General features: G+C 38.5%; 1 protein-coding gene across 1 annotated transcript in view; it reads right to left on the bottom strand.

Annotated features, from left to right (window-relative positions):
- Window positions 1–20,398, bottom strand: part of ntrk2b (neurotrophic tyrosine kinase, receptor, type 2b) — a 46,420-nt gene that overhangs the window by 7,422 nt on the left and 18,600 nt on the right. Inside the window, exons 7-16 of the mRNA XM_051696103.1 lie at window positions 15,440–15,572; window positions 11,564–11,878; window positions 10,264–10,281; window positions 10,052–10,069; window positions 9,926–9,954; window positions 9,430–9,529; window positions 6,557–6,745; window positions 5,046–5,176; window positions 4,663–4,835; window positions 3,078–3,315 (exon numbers count right to left, since the gene is read on the bottom strand). Of these exons, the coding sequence (XP_051552063.1) occupies window positions 3,078–3,315; window positions 4,663–4,835; window positions 5,046–5,176; window positions 6,557–6,745; window positions 9,430–9,529; window positions 9,926–9,954; window positions 10,052–10,069; window positions 10,264–10,281; window positions 11,564–11,878; window positions 15,440–15,572 (1,344 nt within the window). The remainder of the gene's footprint in view (window positions 1–3,077; window positions 3,316–4,662; window positions 4,836–5,045; window positions 5,177–6,556; window positions 6,746–9,429; window positions 9,530–9,925; window positions 9,955–10,051; window positions 10,070–10,263; window positions 10,282–11,563; window positions 11,879–15,439; window positions 15,573–20,398) is intronic.

Genomic DNA, 20,398 nt, shown 5'->3' with positions numbered 1-20,398 from the left:
GTATGCTCTGTGCATCTGGTTGAAAAATAAAAATAAGTAGCTTAAATGTAGCAAGCTACTTTTAGTGTATAGCTTGTGGAGTAACAAGATACTTTCTCTGAAGTGTGGCTTTTAGCTATAGCTTTTACTATTTTTTCTGTTGAGTAGTGGGTAGCTTAGCTAGCTACATTTTGTGAGCAACTTGCCCAACACTGCAGTTACATACTGATCTCCCCCCATTTTTTTTTTTTAATGCTGGTTTGGTGCTGGTGGACCATCATAGCCATACTGTTTACAACCCAAATTAATTACACTTTACCTTTCAAGCGTTTTCTGTACGTGAAGTAAAATGTTCTGTTTTGAAGATCATAAAGAAAAAAGCATGGAGAATGTGACTGAAAGTTTGCACACATTTTCACAGCATAACTTGAATTATCTTCACATGAAATATGAAATTTGCAGCCAGTGTCTTATTGCAATATAACAATACCTATCATGATTATCATGATTTTTTTACACTGCTGGATCCCTGATAAAAATGCATAAATTAAATTTTACTCTTTATTTTGTGTTTTTCTTTTGTATTACAGCAGAGGGAGCTGATAGTCTTTCATCACACACACACACACACACACACACACACACACACCTGCTGACACAGCAGTGTTTCCGGCTGTGTTGGCAGGGTGCAGAATGAGGAGAGCCCTTCAGTGTCAGATGGTGCTTTTGGCCTTTTTTTCTGGAGGAAATCACTGTGGGGAACTGTTGGTTTTTGTGGCACCATAATATTTAGTCAGCTGTTCATATGCATGTATTTAAATAATTGGTCATAATAACCCATAATACCTGATACTACACTGTTAAGTGTACATGAGGGAAATGTAAGGCCAATCAGTGTTTGCAATATTGTCCGTCCAGCCTGTTCGGGGCTCGAAACATAAGTGTGAATGCGAATGTTTCCAGCTATGCATGCTCGGCTTTGTGTTATACTTGGAGCAAACAATCCATTGGCATTCTTGGTCATCTGAATAGAACTGTTCGTCCTTGATGTCGATTCCTATGAGTTTTTATAATAGCAGTTTTGGATTTATCAGTAAAATAAGGTATGTGGTTAATATTAATTGAAAAGATTTTTCATGTTTTGTTCTGCAATATAAATTACACAAAGTCATACCTCAAACAATAATTTGAAGCCACTGTTTTTTATTTATTTATTTTTAAGTATTTTGCTAACACGCTGCTAAATAAGGACGACGCTGCAAAAAAAAAAAAAAAAAAAAAAAAAACATTTTCGCCTTATTTTCCAGTAGAAATATCGGGGGAAAAAAATGACTGGAGAAGCAGAAGGGCATAAGATATTAAGTACTGTTTTCTGAAAAATCGAACACAATTTGGTTTATGCTTAAAACAAGAAAAGACTATTTGCCAATGGAGTAAGAAAAATGAACTTTTTTTTCCCTTTTAATTACGTTTTATTTTTCCCCTTTCAACATTGTTTTAAATTTTTTTTTAATTTTTTTTTTTTTATGTGCATTAATGTTAATACATTTTGTTAGATTTCTCTGAAAAGACTTAAAGGGATAGTTCACCCAAAAATGAAAATGAAAATTCTCTCATCATTTACTCACCCACATGCCATCCCAGATGTGTATGACTTTCTTTCTTCAGCAGAACACAAATAAAGATTTTTAGAAGAATATTTCAGCTCTGAAGGTCCATACAATACAGTAAATGGTAACCAGAACTTTGACGCTCAAAAAAGCTCAAAGTCAGAATAAAAGTAATCCATATGACTCTGGTGGTTTAATCCATGTCTTCAGAAGTAATATGATAGGTGTGGGTGAGAAACAGATCAATATTTAAGTCCTGTTTTGCTAGAAATTATTCTCTCTGCCCAGTAGGGGTGATATGTATGATGAATGTGAATCACCAAAAACACAAGAAGAAGAATGAGAAAGTTAAACTGGAGATTGACTGAGCAGGGAGGAGAATTTATAGTAAAAAAAAAAAAAAAAAGGACTTATATATACTGATCTGTTTCTCACCTACACCTATCAAATTGCTTCAGAATATATGGATTTAACCACTGGAGTCATATAGATTACTTTTATGCTGCCTTTATGTGCTTTTTGGAGCTTCAAAATGTTGGCACCCATTCACTTGCATTGTATGGACTAAACCAGCTGAGACATTTTTCTAAAAATCTTCATTTGAGTTCAGCAGAAGAAAGAAAGTCATACACATCTGGGATGGCATGAAGGTGAGTAAATGATGAGAGAATTTTCAAATCCTCTAATATCTTATATCATAGCATAATTTTGCTTCTCAAGTACATTGATCTTTTTTTTTTTTAAGAATTTTTTGATACTTTTACTGGAAAACAAGACAAAAATACTATGAATTTTCAATTTTTTGCAGTGTACACAATCAAAAAATGCTTGTGAGTGTTGTAGTTATTATTTAGCTGTTTAATAAAAATAAACTATATAACCGACATATAACTCTGTGCATTTCAACATTTCAGCTAATAAAAGTGTAAAATGTCACATCACTATTCATTCACATAAAGCAATCTGCTTTTCTCTACGTCATTAAGTCCATAAAAGACAGTAGACACACCGTCCTTACGTGCTATTGAAGCCGTACTCCTATGGGAATCTATGGCAGATTCAGGTTGCCTACTATTCGGTTTAAGTGGAGAAAAGAACGATGCTGATTGCACGAGAGACTCTAAACATGCCTGGACACTTCTTTGGAAGATACATGTGCAGTTATCTGCAATCTGACTTGACTTACATTTATTTCAACTTTTATAATGGGATATTTAGCTGATTTTGTTGCTAAAACACTTTAGAGTTTAGTTAGTTTGTTAAGAAATGTCACTGTTTGCATACTTTTGGAAGCAACATTGCAGACAACATAAACAATAGTCTGTGCTTCCCCACTTTGAAAAAGCACCAGCCGCCACTGCAGTACAATATAATGAGAGAGATACTGAGGTTCCTTAGATCAAAAAGACATTGCACAAAATGGATAATATGATGCCAAAGACTTTGATTTTGAAGATGGTCCACATGTAAATGAATCCCCGCACTTACTCTATAGTAGTCAGTGCTGTAGACATCTCTGGACATGCCAAAGTCTCCGATCTTCACAAGCAGGTTCTCTCCCACCAGGCAGTTTCGTGTGGCCAAGTCTCTGTGCACAAAATGCTGTGAAGCCAGATACACCATTCCTGCTGCTATCTGCTGAGCAATGTGCAGCATCTGCGGCTGGGTTAACTCCATCAAACTCTGCTGCCCATCCACCATCAGAACCGCGTCTGGACCATGAGCCCTGAGAATTGCAAATGGGGATTATGCAGTGACCAAACATTTAAAAAAAAAAAAAAAAAAAAAAAATCTCTTGTATTCTTGCTTCTTCAAAGTAGCCACCCTCAATGTGCCTACATTACAGCTCTGCACACTGATCATTCTCTCATGAGGTGCCACCTGAGATGCTTTTAAAACAGCATTGAAGGAGTTCCCATGTATGCTGTGCACTTGTTGGCTTCTTTTCCTTCACTATCAGCTCTAACTCATCAAAAATGCATTTACGGCCTGGGTAGCTCAGTGAGTATTGACGCTGACTACCACCCCTGGAGTCGTGAGTTCAAAACCAGGGTGTGCTGAGAGACTCCAGCCAGGTCTCCTAAGCAACCAAATTGACCCAGTTGCTAGGGAGGGTAGAGTCACATGGGGTAACCTCCTCGTGTTCGTGATTAGTGGTTCTCGCTCTCAATGGGGGGCGTGGTAATTTGTGCGTGGATCGCAGAGAGTAGCATGAGCATCCACATGCAGAGTCTCCACGGTGTTATGCACAACGAGCCACTTGATAAGATGTGCGGATTGACTGTCTCAGAAGCGGAGGCAACTGAGATTTGTCCTCCGCCACCTGGATTGAGGTGAGTAACCGCGCCACCATGAGGAACTACTAAGTAGTGGGAATTGGGCATTCCAAATCGGGAGAAAAGGGGATAAAAAATAAAATAAAAAATGCATTTACAGTAATGCACTTACAACAGTCTATGGGACAACATTTGATAACCAGAATAAATGTTGACAAATTTATCTTGCTGTTTCAAAAGTATAGCCACAAGACTTAATAAAAGTATGTGCATGAGACTAGGGTGATAGAATCATTGTTGGTGCAAAGTTATATAAAATCTTTCAACCCATGTCATGAGCATGTAAACTCAGTAAACCTGGTAACTTTCACACAATATGCACAAGGATATCAGAAATGGCGTAACTATCTGAAAAAAAGAAAAAGTGCTTACAAGTTCCACCCACAGGAATAATTTCTGAAACACGCAACCAAAAGTTCATCCACTTGGAAAAGAAGTCCCACGTTAAATTGGACCATTTAAACAACTTTACATTTGAAAGAATATTTTGAAAAATATATGTAAAAGCTTTAACAAAAATAGCAGCTTCACATTTCTACTTGCCCCATAGACCTCCATTGTAAGTGCATTACTGTAAACATGCTGAGGGACATGCTAATTTCTGTGCTAATCACAAGCATGTCACAGATGCTGTCGTTAGAATTAATTTTGGATTAAACCCCGAATATTCCTTTGACTAAAACATTAACGTTGATACCAGTTCAAAGTGTGGGTGTGATAAATGCTTTCTTGCAAACCTGAGAAACTTGTTGAGGTCTCCATGTTTCATGTACTCAAACACCATGATGAGGGGGTCACTTTCTACACACACACCATAAAACTTGACAATGTGCTCATGTTGCAGGTTGGTAAGAAGCTCCGCCTCTCGGTGGAAATCTGCCCGCCCACTTTCACTGGCCTCTTTCAGCGTCTGTGAGAAAGGATGCCATGTATTATCTCTTACTTCAGATATAGCTTACAGATGCTTACCTTAAAGGGATAGTTTACCCAAAAATTAAAGGCACCAGTGGGGGCTAATGTTCATTTATAGTAATAAGTGTTAATTTTGACATTTCTCTGAAGCGAATTTCTTAAATGTTAAAATTTATTTAATAAATGTTTTGTTATGTAAATGACATACCTTAACAGCCACCAAAATCTTCTCTTGGTCGGGTGTCAAGTTGTAGCATTCTGCCAAGAACACTTTTCCAAAAGCACCCTCTCCAAGCTCCCTTTTTAGAAGAATGTTGTGACGCTTTATGTGCTGGACGACTGCAGAAGAAGGAACACATTTATTGTTTTATTGAATGTTAAATGCATGGGTCCCTCTTTCAGTGTCAAAATGTAAAAAAAAATATTTTTTGCATGTTTTATTGTCTGCCAGGCAAAAATCGTAAGTCAAATCCCTTCGAAAAGTGCACCTCTCCTCAACAAGCCAAATTATTTGAGGTATCCATGTTGTCCATAGCTTTAACAGAGCAGGACATGTTGAGCAGAAAAGTTTTATATTTATCGTTAAGGGTTCTGAAAAACCCTAACACCAATTATAAGCAATCGTTTTAGTGATGCTTGCCTTACACACATCCTTAAAACAAGATACATTTATTTGAGAAGCAAAATTGTGTAAGATAATAAGACTTGTTTTCAGAGAATGTCTTGAATTCGGAAACACACTTACCAGGGCTAAACGTTGTGTCTGTGTGAAAATACCATATGCTGCATAAGTCAAATGGATAGAGATTGTGAAATTTATAATTTGGTAGTATTGTACTCCATATGACTCCAGTGGTTAAATAAATGTCTTCAGAAGTGATATGATAGGTGTGGGTCAGAAACAGATGAATATTTAAGTCCTTTTTACTATAATTCTCCACCTTTGACCAGCCCCGACCAGTAGGTGGCGATATGCACGGAGATTGCAAATCGCCAAAAAAAACCAAAAGAATGTGAAAGTGAAAATGGAGATTTATGGTAAAAAAAAAAAAAGGACTTAAATATTGATCTGTTTCTCACCCACATCTATTATATCGCTTCTGAAGACATGGATTTAACCACTGGAGTCATATGGATTACTTTTATGCTGCCTTTATGTGCTTTTTTAACTTAAAGGTTTTGGTCACCATTCACTTGCAGTGTACGGACCTACAGAGCTGAGATATTCTTCTAAAAATCTTCATTTGTGTTCAGCAGAAAAAAGAAAGTCATACATATCTGGGATGGCTTCAGGAGGAGCAAATGATGAGAGAATTTTCATTTTTGGGTGAACTATACCTTAAAGCATAAAACTCCATAATTTTTCTTAGATTTATCCTTAAACAAGAAAAAACAATTTGCAAATGTGGTAAGAAAGTAAACCTAATTCAAGATATATTCACTGAAACAAGTCTTAATATCTTAAGCTATTTTGTTCATAAGTAATCTCGTTTTAAGAATTTTTTAATATTTGTACTAGACACAAGACACAAATACAGGTTATGAAAATTATAAATTAACAGTGATTAAGTTACTCAGCATCAGCCACCCCTGCTATCATTTCTGTGGTGACAGAAGGGGAGGTTACTATGAAAACTGACCAGCAGCAACCTAGGGCTGGAAAATATTTCAAATGATGGAGTGGGGTCGCTGGCAGCCCAGCATGCCATGGCAACTCACAAGTGTCCGATTTGAGCATGCTTCCAGGGTTGCGGAAGTACTGCGGGTTCTCAATGACTGGGATCTTTGTCATTCCGATAATAACGGCATCCGGGCCGATTTCTGAGGATGATGGTGTGTTGTTGCCGTTGGAAACATGGTGGAGGGGACTGGCTGAGTCGTCGTCATTACTAATGACAGATGAAGAGCCTGGTGGAGAAGGCAAAAATCTCAGACAATGCAATAATCAATCTAAATAAAAAGGATACGCTTGGTTATGAATAATGCATAAATGGCAATGCACTGGTTCTAAGAAAGAATTTCAAAGGTGTATTGTAAGCCGAATATTAGAAATTATATTAGAAGAAGTTGATAAGCCTATTGTTATTTTGCAATTCTAACTATGCATGATAAATGATAAGTTGAATTATTATTATTATTTTTTTTTTTTTGCATTTAGCATACATTTAGATGAACCTGATAAAACATTACTGTTGAAACATTATTTTGAAACAGCATTCTTTACTTGATGTATTTCCAAGTAAAATAAAAGAATATTCAATGAGCGGGACTTAATTTTCTCCATCAGGATTTGATTGGATCATGAAATGTGGGTGTTTCATCCCAGAATGGAGCCAGACCTGAATGTGTGTTTTTTTTTTTAAACAATGCCTGAATAGCTGTCTGGCTATTGGTTAACATTATCCTGTGTTTGCACGTCCTTGGTGAAGTCAGAAGAAAAGGAAATTAATTTCAATGCCTTCAGTTTTGATCAAAGACAAAGTAAAAAAAAAAAATTCCCTTTGAAATAACATGCACTTATGAATCATATTAACCCTTGTGTGGTGTTCACTTTTTGGACCCTTTGGTACTGTTCGGGTCAAACTGACCCAGGACATTATTGGGTTTTTAAAAGCAATACAGAAATAAAAATTTACATAAAAAACTCCTTAACATATATTGTCTTTATCTCAATTCCAAACAATATAGATAACATATATGATTAATGTTTGCAATTAATCTCTGCTAGTTTTTTGTGATAAAGTTATAATTTATGTAAAAAAAATTCACTATAATAAAGACTTGGATATCTTCAGAACAGAATGTCTTAGAGACTTGCAGATTAGCGCCTTTGAGTCAGGTTAGTAAGCAGCCAATAAGAATCACTCTGTTTAATGGTTAACCACTCCCTAGCAACCAGCCCCATTGACATCCATCGGATATCATCGGATCAGAATGTCCTAGAGACATGAGAGTTGGCTTGTTTAACTTGGGTGAGCAATCAGTCTTCAAGTATCATCATGAAAACTACTTAGCCATGCCCTAGCAACCATTTAGAGCACCCTAGCAACCAAACCCCATTGACTTCCATTCCAAAACGCTTAGATGTGTATCTCAGGATCAGAAAGTCGTAGAGACTTCATTGTTGGCTTGTATAGCTCAAGACAGAAAGCAGCCTTTTTAGTATCACCCTGGCAACTGTCTAGCAACCACATTGGCTTACCCTAGCAACCAAATAGCAAAACATATATCTCTGCACCAGAAAATTGTAGAGACTTCCGGGTTGACTTATTATACTCAGGATAGCAAGGAGCCTTGATAAGTATCACCCTGTTAACTGCCTAGCAACCAGATGTGGTTACCCTAGCAACCATGGAACAACACCAATATCTCTGGACCAGAACATCCTACTGTCATGTGGGTGGCCTTTTTCAACTTGGGGCAGTTGGTGGGACATCGTGGTGAGAAATTTTGCCACGGCAAGCACCACTCACATTTTCTTCAGGAAATGTACCTATCTAGTGAGTGAGTGAGTGTGTGTGTGCATGTGTGTGTGCGTGCGTGCGTGCATGTTTCTGTGTGTCTGTCTCTGTGTCTCTGTAGGTTTCCACACTACAGAGGGTAAAGAGAGCGGGAAAGCAGGAGCAGACGGCTTCTCGGTGTATGGATTGTAACAATGTAGCAGGTGTATGTGTGTGTATGTCTCTCTCTCTATCTGTGTGTGTGCTCTCTCTCTCTCTATGTGTGAGTGAGTGAATGTGTGTGTGTGTGTGTGTGTGTGTGTGTGTGTGTGTGTGTGTGTGTGTGTGTGCATGTTTCTGTGTGCCTGACTGTGTGTATCTGTGTGTATGCGGGTCAAATTGATATGACATGACAAGTTCTTCACAGAAAATAAGCCAAGGCCATGGAATTTCAGGTTGAAATTTTTTATCCTTGTATCATTTTTCTTTTAGGAAAATTTGAAATGGGTCAATTTGACCCAAACATCACATAAGGGAAACTAAATAGGGTTAACTTTGATTTTATGTGGCTTTAAAAAAAACATTCATCAGCAGCATGCATGTGTGTGTGCATGTTTCTGTGTGTCTGACTGTGTGTATCTGTGTGTATGCGGGTCAAATTGACATGACATGACATGTTCTTCACAGAAAATAAGCCAAGGCCATGGAATTTCAGGTTGAAATTTTTTATCCTTGTATCATTTTTCTTTTAGTAAAAATTTGAAATGGGTCAATTTGACCCGAACATCACATAAGGGAAACTAAATAGGGTTAACTTTGATTTTATGTGGCTTTAAAAAAAACATTCATCAGCAGCATGCATGTGTGTGTGCATGTTTCTGTGTGTCTGACTGTGTGTATCTGTGTGTATGCGGGTCAAATTGACATGACATGACATGTTCTTCACAGAAAATAAGCCAAGGCCATGGAATTTCAGGTTGAAATTTTTTATCCTTGTATCATTTTTCTTTTAGTAAAAATTTGAAATGGGTCAATTTGACCCGAACATCACATAAGGGAAACTAAATAGGGTTAACTTTGATTTTATGTGGCTTTAAAAAAAACATTCAGCAGCAGTAAAAAGATGAATTGGAATCTACATAATGGACTTACCCTTCATGCCAAATTTTGAGCTTCTGCCATACTTGAGGAAAACTAACATGAGAATGCATCCAGTTAAAGCAACCCCAGCTATCCCAACCACTATATACACCTAGAATAGAAAGCACATTAACACAGTAAATGTACTTTAGATGAGGAAACACTCAAGCAAGCAATTTACCCATTTGTGGTGTTTTCATTGATTTAGCACAGTTAGTGTGACATGGCAGTATTGCAAGATTGTATGAAATTAAGCCACTTACTTATTGAAATGACTTGTTTCTATTATGTTGTCCCTAATGCACTTATATAAAAAATATGTGCTCTTACCAATAAATCACAGTGAAAGGAACTTTTCATATACGAGATAAATACCAGAAGTTAAGCTCAATCAACAGCATCTGTTGCTAAATTAATTTTAAAAAGAAAACTAATTTGACTTGCTTCTTAGTTTGTAAAACAGGGGAAAACCAGAATTTCAAGTGTAATGGACAACTGGGAAGCTTACCGCAACTTTGTCCTCCAATGGCGGGGTTTCTTTAAAAAGGTAAAACAAATAAAAAATATCACTGAGTATACAATTGCAATTCAAAACCTAACAAATTTTCAACAAAGAAAGGAGAAACACACTTACCAGGGCTAAACGTTGTGTCTGTATGAAAATACCATGTGCCGCATAAGTAAGATGGATAGGGAGTGTGAAATTAATAATTTGGTAGTAAATAACATTAAATAAACTCATCACAATATTTTATATTTTGTCCATTAGGGTAAAAGGCTAACTTTGTTATAATAAAAATGTACTCATTATAATTAATCAAAATGCTGTGTCACAGGATAACTTACCATAATAGAATGTTCCATCTGCGGAAACAAAAACATTGCAAAGTTTAAAACTGCTCTTATACACATACATGCAAAAATTCTATTTTAGTACTTTATCTGGCATTTTCAACAAAAAGGGTACCAAACAGGGTTTGAATTTTAAATTACGTCACTTTTTTTTTTGTAACTTTTTTAGCAAACTAAATTTATGAGCTCTTTCATTTTCCATATATTTTACTGTTTTCTTCACAGATTTACAACTGTTTGCTGTCTGAATACAGTTTAAATCCCTGATGTGTGTGCTTTTATTGTTTTCTAGCAATAAACATTAATTAAACAAAAATTCAATAATAAAATTTTAAAATTATACCAGAATGAGTACAGGGTTGCATATTTAGCCTCAGTTAAGGTATCACTCTAGGGGCTCTGACTCAGAAGCTTAGGAGGACTCAGGGGCCACAGCAAACTCGACCAGGACATGGAATAGGATAGACTTGACGACCTGGGGCATGAACGGCCTCCGTGACAGGAACCTCAGGGGCGGCCATAACAGGACATTTGGGGACGATGGAACTGGAGGTCATGCAAAACTTTATTTACAGTCCAGATCCAAGCAAACAGTTCCAAAGCAGACAGATTCAAGGTAAGAGGTAAGTTATTAACTAAAAATATCTATACAATAAATGTCAGTTCAACAGATAATCTCCAAACACTGTTGTATGATTTTAATAGTTCAATACAGATGAGAGGGTTAAAAGCTCTGAGATGGGACAAGCCAAAATCATATAAAATCTAATAATCTAATAATTCCCAATCCAAAGAACATAGGATTTGTGCCTTTGTTGTTTTAAGACACATAATGGAATAACAATTTGTACCCTAATTGTGGAAGGTGCAATTTATAAGAGAATAAAATAGAACACAACTCATTATGGAGTATTGTTCAGCCATGAAAACTCTCTGGATAGTTTTAACGTTTTATAATAGATATAACAAATATAACAAGATGGACTAGATCTGATTACGCTCCTGCTGCTTAAGAACATACCCAGATGCTATGTCGAGTGCCCATAATATATAAAATCTCAGTGAAGCATGTCTAGACAGGTAGCGCCGAGGAGGAGGAGGGTTTCAGTGAGAAAACTCTTGTAGCGGGCTGCAGTTTACCTACTTTCCAGCAAACGACTTGGGAAACTTAAATGCTAGACAAAGAGGGAGTTGGTTGGCTGAGAGATTGCATGTCATAGGACCAATCACCATGCGCCTTGTAGAGTTTCATGTTTGAACTTAAAATTATTAAAACAAGAAAACACAGATCCACCTGTCCCGGAGTGGTCCACTTCAGGCCTGTGCATGAAGTGTGCCGTGATGTTTCCGCTGTCCTCTCCAAACTCATTGCTGGCCACCAGTTTGTAAATGCCATTATGGATGTGGGTCGGGATGACCAGTTGCAGACAGCCGTGGTACTCCGTATCTGTGATTTCATGGATCTCCGTCCTGATGTACTGCTGTTCCTCCAGCAGCTTCCCCTCGTGGTACCAGCGCAGCTCAGGCTTCGGGTTGCCTGTCACAGTGAATGGGATGCACCAGTCCTGATGCCTTTCGGGCTCCTCCAGCTGCACGATAGAAGGGGGAACTGACCCAGGAAGAAGAGAAGAGGAAGGAGAAAGAAGGAAAGAGAGGAGGAGGAGAGGAAGTGTGATCACAGGATGTACCACAGGATTAAACGAGAGGAATGTGGAAACATTTTCTGCAGTTTGATGAAAGGACAGTGTCCGACAGCACACGGAGTGGGGGGCAGTATAGAGGGGTACTAGGGTGACGAATACAAGAGAGTGATAAAAAATGAAGAGGCTTACTGTAATATTAGAAACCAACATAAAGAAACATACAATGTATAACCAAAAGCAAAAAGGAGAAAATTCCAACTTGGCTGGTTACTTGGTTTGGCATTGATTATATAATACACAAGTATATATACACAAGCTACGTGAAGAAGATAAGTTTTAAGTTATGTTATGATAAGACATAAAAGTAATATATATATATATATATATATATATATATATATATATACACTGTATATACTATATATATATATATATATATATATATATATATATATATATATATATAAGGAATAATTGATGACGGACTGTTGAATTATTGAAAAATAATGCACACCCAAGGTGGTAATGCGGTAACGACGTGCAGTGGAGTGACCGTTGCACCTCAGGTGTGCATTATTTTCAATAATTCAATGGGCTGGAGTCAATTATTCCGCTCATACCACGGTTACCACACCTTAATATGTTGTTCACGGTTTAATCTCAAGACATTTTCTGGTTTTCGTCCCTAAAACGCTCTTGTGAGTGGAACTACTTTCTTCCATCACAGATTCAGCGTCTTGCTTTAATACAGTCTGAGCCTTCATTGCTAGTTCGAAAACGTCACTTCAGAACGGAGTATTGCGCTGCTTTACTGGAGCACTTACTGAAGTAACAAGTTAGTGCGTGTGTGTGTGAGTTTTTGTGTTTGAATTTGATTTTGAGGGATCGAAAGAGAGAAGCTCAGAAACTGAGAGAGATCGCCTCTGGGATTACCTTTATCTGTTGCAGCTCTGATTGTTGCAGAATTTGCTTTTATAAATAATTTGATAATAAATAAATTATAAATATTATAATTAGTTTAATAATACTTAAAGTTTATTTATTGATTATGTAAATGTCAGTTAGCAAGTTATGATTTGCTTAAACTACCTGAGAGCAGAAAAATTTCAGGATAGACTGAACAACCTGGCACCCCTCATATTTCAGAGATCTTATGGTACTTTGCCAATATAAGAACTTGTAAATTATAAATGTATAATTAATTTTGTTTGTATGCATTTTGTTTTACTAATTTATGGCTTGATTCAAATAATGTTTGTGTTTGAAAATAAAACAATTTTGAATTACTTATAAATAATATTATATGGTTAAATATCCATCTGTACAGTGTTTTATACATTTTTATTAGGCTTTTTATTATCTGTCCTTTTTATGTTATGTAATTGTTATTTACTTAGTGGAATTTACTGATTTTTAATGTACTATTTGGTATATTAAATCTTGTTTATTTTTTTTATGTGTAGTGCCATAAGGCAGAGTGTGAATGTTTGCATGTTTTTGTACTGTCTTGTCTGTTATTCCACCTTGTGGCGGGCCAAAGACTCATTTCCATGAGAATGGACAATAAAGATTCAGTTCAATTTTATATAACCTCCACCACAAACCCAAATTATTTAGCTGGCCCTAAAATAGTTCTGTGCCTGGGGCCCAACATTTGGTGCCCTGCCTCTGATTGGGGTTAACATGTATTAAACCCGGAATATTCCTTTAACCCAAACATTTACACACTTCACCTTTAAATGCAAACAACAGTAATTGGCACACAAAATCCAATGAGTAAATTCTACAAGAATGCGTAAAGCTTTGCCATATTGTAGAGAAACTTTGAAATATTTTAGAGTGCCATAATGAAACATTGTGGGCTCTATTATTGTGAGTGCACAAAGCACAGTGCTTCGCACAACAACCATGCAAAACATCTTATCCAATGTAAGTGAGAGCGCTAATTCAAAGCACAAGTTTCATACCAGCGCAAAGCGCAAGTGGGCGTGGGTGGGAGCGTTTGTGTTATCTGTTGGTGTATGCGCACAAACTGTGGGTGCAGTGTATGTAAATGAAGTGTCGCACAGTGCAATTTGCTGTTTTCCTGAGAAATAGGTAATTGCGCTTAGACATTTCAAAAGCAAGTCTGTTTCCAAACTCAGTTCCTGCATCTGCAGTTTGGAGATTCCACCCGCAGGTGGTAACAAACTCGAGTGATTTTTAGTCACTGCAAAAGGGGCCGATGGAAGTTGGAGAGGATAAAATGTTTGGATTTTGTATATGACTGTTTAACCATTTCATTATTTTGATATATATATATATATATTCAAATTTAGAAATATGTTTGGTTTAATTTTTTTGTGTTTCAATAAATGAATTTAAGTGTTCAAAATCAACCTGTAGAAGTGAAGTATTTGCCGATACAATCACTGTTAATATTAGCCATGATCTGTGTGTCAGTAGATGAGAATTATTAATATTACTTACATTCCTTATAATTTACAGTAATGGAGCATACATCCAAATCCTGATGAGAATAACATTTTCTAAGCATATAAAAGGAAAGTTTCCATATTTCTATTCTTCTAATTCATTGTATACAGTCCATGTACATTACCAACTTCTTATGTATGTGCTGTTTTTGTTCATATCACTGGTGATGAGGGAATGGAATATACAGTATAATAGGACGCAGACACTGCAATAGCTGGAGAAAAACCTCCAAATTAAATTGCAATTGATGCAGCCCATTAGCACGTTGTGTGCGCAGTTTCGCCAAACCCACTTGGGCCTAGACTTAGCGCATGCTTGTACGAAAATACCAAAACTGGCCATGCCCACTGACTTTGCACTTTTGACTTATGGCAAAGTGCTGCGCTTAGTGCTATTGCTCTTAAAATAGGGCCCTGTGAGTTTAACAGAGCCCAGTAGACTCATATGATAGCCTGAGGGCAAATGTCCTGTATTTTAAGCATTTGGCATATTTTCAAATGTGTCTGTTAAACCCTGTCCAATAGTTCAACCTACCATTTTCTAAAAAAAAACCCAATTCAATATTCACACATTCAGGTCACATATCCCAGTCAGAATTATAAAAGTATAACTTAGTGTCATGAAAATTTCATGATTATCGTATGTCTCTGCATTGCCTTCTGAAGGATGCCAACATTAGGAAAGAGCGGCTGACAAGGTCCCTGATCATTTCAGTACGACCCAAACAGTTTGTGTTGCACATTTCAGCATGGATTGTTTGTTTAAATCTGTCAAAATGTAATGCTGGCTTTGCAAAGAGGCTGTTATTATTGATGAATTGGATTAGGCAACCTACTGTATATTAGACCCATCAGCAAACTTACAAACCATAAGTAAACATTCCAAAAAGGGCATTTACATAGAATTCTTAAACGTAGAGTAGCAATAGTTTTTTTTTGTTTTTTTTTCGTAAGAAACCTGGACTAACATTATAAGTGCACCTCAGGAAAAGGATAAGATGATAAAAAAAAAATGAACTTGGTACCATCACAAACTCTGAAAAAGAGTCTTACAGAGAATATTGAGCAGGACTGAAGACTCATTCTGGCCGACGATGTTCTCAGCGCTACAGGTGAGCTCTCGGCCGTTGTCATCAGGTGAAAGTCCACTTAGAGTCAACACTGACTGCAGATCCATTTTGTTAATCTATGAGAAAGAAACAACACTAGTATCTGATCTGAATTAGTTTCGAACTGAAGTTTATCTGTCCAAACATACAGCTAATAATGGCTGTTATATTGAAAAGAATATGAATACATTGTATGCATTTTTTTTTTTTCAGAGTTGAATGGAAAACGAATAGACCTAAAATTACATAAGAAAAGCAGACTTCTGCATTTTCTGTTGAGAATGGGTCTCATTCACTCTGAATATGCATGTATTTGTTTTTAGAGCCCTAAAAACATGGACTGTGTGAAGCTGAAATGTTTTTAATATACTTTAATACTAGACACTAAATAACTAAGTGACTCTAAAATAAGTATTACTTATTTCAGAATAACAAAGATGTTGTGCATTATGGTGCAATCTGGGATAGGTTTTGCATAAAAATACAGCCGACTGCATGTGACCTATAACTGATTTAAAAAATGTCATGCTTTGCTTTACTCAAAGATCTTGCTGCGCATGCTCTCAGGTGACAGCACATCATTGCAAAGAGTGACAAATGGCTGTACAGCAGAGGTTGTAAGGAAAGCCCTCATATGGAAATTTGTGCATATTATACAAATGACTAACTCCAGGCACATGCTCCCTCTGTCATGGAATTGGTTGTTTTAAGGAAGGACCTAAGCGCAGATGGCATCAATGAGCTTTTATTTAAAATAGAAAGCAAACATAGCTCAAACTCTCTCGAGGGAGAAAAGAACACAAACAAAACCAACTGAAATAAATACATGAAGAACAGAACCAACAGGGAAGGAAACCAACCAATGAATGAAACAATCCAGCACAGGACAGCAAACATGAGGAGCTAATAAAGGGAGAGAAATCAGACAGGTAGATGAGGGACAGGTGAAACCAATAAACTACTAATGAGCAGACAAGGAGGCAGGGTGTGACACAAGACTGAGAGATACGTGGCAATACAGAAAGTGAGCGCAACGCAAAGTGCGCCCAAGGTCACGGGAGACAAACACAAAACAATTGACATTAGTGCATGCTGCAAGAATGACATAAGAGCAATGCACTCGTGCCAATAACCAACAAGACAAGAGAATGCATGACAGTGCCAAAAGGACAAGCCATGCACTCTCACATAGACTAGACAAGACACTAAACAGGAGTGTCTGAACTCAAAGACAACAAAATACAATCAACATAAGTGGCTGAACTCCTGGCATCCCAAGGGAAACACCAAACATGACACAAGATCAAACATACAGGCACAACCTCAGAACAGAACATACAGAAAATAAGGATGGGAGGGCAGGGAACCAGGACGGAGCCGGCGGAACAGACCAGGGAGGAGCCGGCAGGACCAACCTGGGCGGAGCTGGCGGGACCAACCAGGGGTGGGAGGGAGGGAGAAAACAGGATGGGGGATCTAGACCAAGGCCAGAGTCTGATGGCCAAGGTGGAAGCTTGACTCTAAGACCCGGTCCGGATGAAGCACCCAGGGAAGACGCTTCAGAAGTGGGTCAGGGTCAGGTGGCCAAGGGGGAAGTCTCTGAAGAGGTCAGAGTCTGGCAGCCAGGGATGAGGCCTCAACAGGGATGACAGTACAGACACACTAAGCAGAGCAGGCAGGGTAATGACCACTGGGGAGAGTTCAGGAGCAGCCACAGGAAACTGGATGGGCTTGTCAGCGACAGAGGGGAGCTGGACAGGCTCGACAACAGCTGCGGAGAACTGTACAGATTCGTCAAAACCCTTAGGGAACTGGACAGACTTGTTGACAGCCACGGGGAACTGGACAGGCTCATCAACAGTCTCAAGGAACTGGATAGACTTGTTGACAGCCACGGGGAAATGGACAGGCTCGTCGATAACCTCAGGGAACTGGATGGACTTGTCAACAGCCTCAGAGAACTGGACAAACTTGTCGACAGCTACGGGGAACTGGATGGACTCGTCGACAGCCTCAGGGAACAGGACAGGCTCGTCGACAGCTTCAGGGAACTTGACAAACTCAATGACTACAGGGAACTGGACAGGCTCATCGGTGGCTACAGGAAACTGGACAGATTTGTTGACAGCCTCAGGGAACTAGATGGACTTGTCGATGGCCACAGGGAACAGGACAGGCATGTCGACAGCCATGGGGAACTGGACAGGCTCATCGACAGCCTCAGGGAACCGGACGGACTCGATGACCACGGGGAGCTGGATAGGCTGTGTGTAGACTGCCATGGTCGGGAGTGTTGGCAGCGACTGGGAAAAGGCCTCTGTGGCCAAGAACGCTGACAGCGGCAGGGGAACATGGGCCCTTCTCCTCTTCCTCCTCTTCCATTTACAGGTCATAAAAGGACTGGGGATTTGGCTTGTTGTGGGTGGGAAGATGGTAATGCAAACCTGGGGAATCTCCTCCTGGGATGGAAGTGCAGACACCCTGCACTCGAGAAGGTGACACACAATGTCCCAAAAGCCCAAATGCCCCAGGTTCTCCATCTCCCCCTGACTGAGAGACTGATCGAAGCAGATGTTAAATAGCTCCTTAAGATCAGTCTCATCACAGACCAGCTCGTCCACTTCATTAAAAAATAAATTGCAGGCAAAATCCCTCATGTTAGTTCCCCTCTGACAGACGTTACAGAGGTGGACGAGATGGATCATGCGCTGACGGATGGAAAATACCATCGGGGGAGATGGAAAAAGGAAGATGCCCATTGTGCCTCTGCTGGATCCAGTACTGACTGGATTGTTCTGTCACAGAATGGGGTGTTTTAAGGAAGGACCCAAGCGCAGATGGCATCAATGAGCTTTTATTTAAAATAGGAAACAAACATAACTCAATCTCTCTTGAGGGAGAAAAGAACACAAACAAAACCAACTGAAATAAATACACGAAGAACTGAACCGACAGGGAAGGAAACCAACCAACAAATGAAACAATCCAGCACAGGACAGCAAACACAAGGAGCTAATAAAGGGAGAGAAATCAAACAGGTAAACGAGGGACAGGTGAAACCAATAAACTAATAATAAGCAGACAAGGAGGCCGGGTGTGACGCAAGACTAAGAGACATGTGTCAATACAAAAACTAAACAAAGCCACGCACTCTCACAGACACAACACCTGAATGACACAAACGCATATCGCCAGAGACAAAGGCAACATACGCCCATGCCAAACAACAGACATGATGGGACATTTGTGCGAGGGTTCAGCCACAAATAAACAGGCACCAAGACCGAAGCGGCCCAGCACAACATGACAATGGATCGCGACCCGTACGCGCAGCACAAAGCGAGCGCAACGCAAAGTGCGCCCGAGGTCGCGAGAGACAAACACAAAAAAACTGACATGAGTGCATGCCTCAAGATTGACATAAGAGCAATGCACTCGTGCCAGTAACCAACAAGACAAGAGAATGCATGGCAGTGCCAAAAGGATGAGCCATGCACTCTCACATAGACTAGACAAGACACTAAACAAGAATGTCAGAACTCAGCCACAAAGACAACAAAACAGAATCAACATAAGTGGCTGAACTCTGACACCCTCATGTACAAAAATAATGTACAAAAATAATTTTGATTCATGAGGGTAAGAATAAATTTGCATAACTGTAACTGTGAAATTTAGTGTGAGAGATTTTTTCTACGCGCGCTTAAAGGATAGTTCACCCAAAAATTTAAATTGTCTCATCATTTGCTCCCCCTGAAGCCATCCCAGATGTGTATGACTTTCTTCTGCTGAACACAAACGAAGATTTTTAGAGGAATATGTCAGCTCTGTAGGTCTATACAATGCAAGTAATCCATTCAACTCCAGTGTTTAAATTAATGTCTTTTAAAGTGATATGATAAGTGGGTGTGAAACAGATCAATATTTACAAAAAGTCCTTTTCACTATACTGTAATTGTTTATTTCAGAGAATTGACGCGATACAACCAGAAGTGCAGCTCTATTTATTTACAAGAGACCGTTGTTCACAAGCTTCATTGGTTTTGCTTTCATTTTAACATGTCAGAGCGCTTACGTATCATTAATTTAACCACTGGAGTCGTATGGATTACCTTTACTGTGACTGTCTGTGCTTTTAGGAGCTTCAAAGTGTTGATCACCATCCACTTGCATTGTATGGACCTACAGAACTGAGATATTCTTCTACAAATCTTCATTTGTGTTCTGCAGATGAAAGAAAGTCATACACATCTGGGATGGTAATATTTTCATTTTTGGGTGAACTATCTCTTTAAGTATGCAACGACTCGATTAATAATGAATGAGACCCACCATGAGTGCTTGATGATGCAAATGTGTTCTGGGTGGTTGCCAGGGCAATGCTATGGGGTTGTTATGAGTGTTATGAGTGCATTTCAATACCATTGCTAGGGTGTTGCTAGGATGTTGTGGGTGGTTGCTTACTGGCCCAAAAAACAAAGTCAAAGGTGCCCACCCCCAAGCCTCCATGATATTCTGGTCCCATTGGTCGGGTTCTTCAATATAAATGTATGTTTTTTTTCACCCATTTTATCATCCTGAAATCGTCTGATCGCTTTGAAAAGTAAAAAGAGGTATCATTCATGTCTGTTGAAACAGTACAGGATGACTTATTTCCAAAAGTGTAATTTTTAGGGTTACTGGTTTACAATTCCTTTCTTTTTTTAGAAAAGTAATAGAGTTTTTCAGCCATGATGCCAATTTTTAGGCAAACCCAGGGGGTTAATTCACCATGGGTTCCCTCTGGAATTTGCTATGGGTTTTTATAATGGGGTTTTTCAATTTATGAGTAAAATAAGATCTGTGGTAAACATTATTTGAAGATACTACATCATTTATACACAATCATACCTCAAATGTGAAG

The sequence above is a fragment of the Myxocyprinus asiaticus genome, chromosome 4, assembly GCF_019703515.2.
Source record: "Myxocyprinus asiaticus isolate MX2 ecotype Aquarium Trade chromosome 4, UBuf_Myxa_2, whole genome shotgun sequence".
NCBI lineage: Eukaryota > Metazoa > Chordata > Actinopteri > Cypriniformes > Catostomidae > Myxocyprinus > Myxocyprinus asiaticus.
This window is presented reverse-complemented; position numbering and strand designations above follow the sequence as displayed.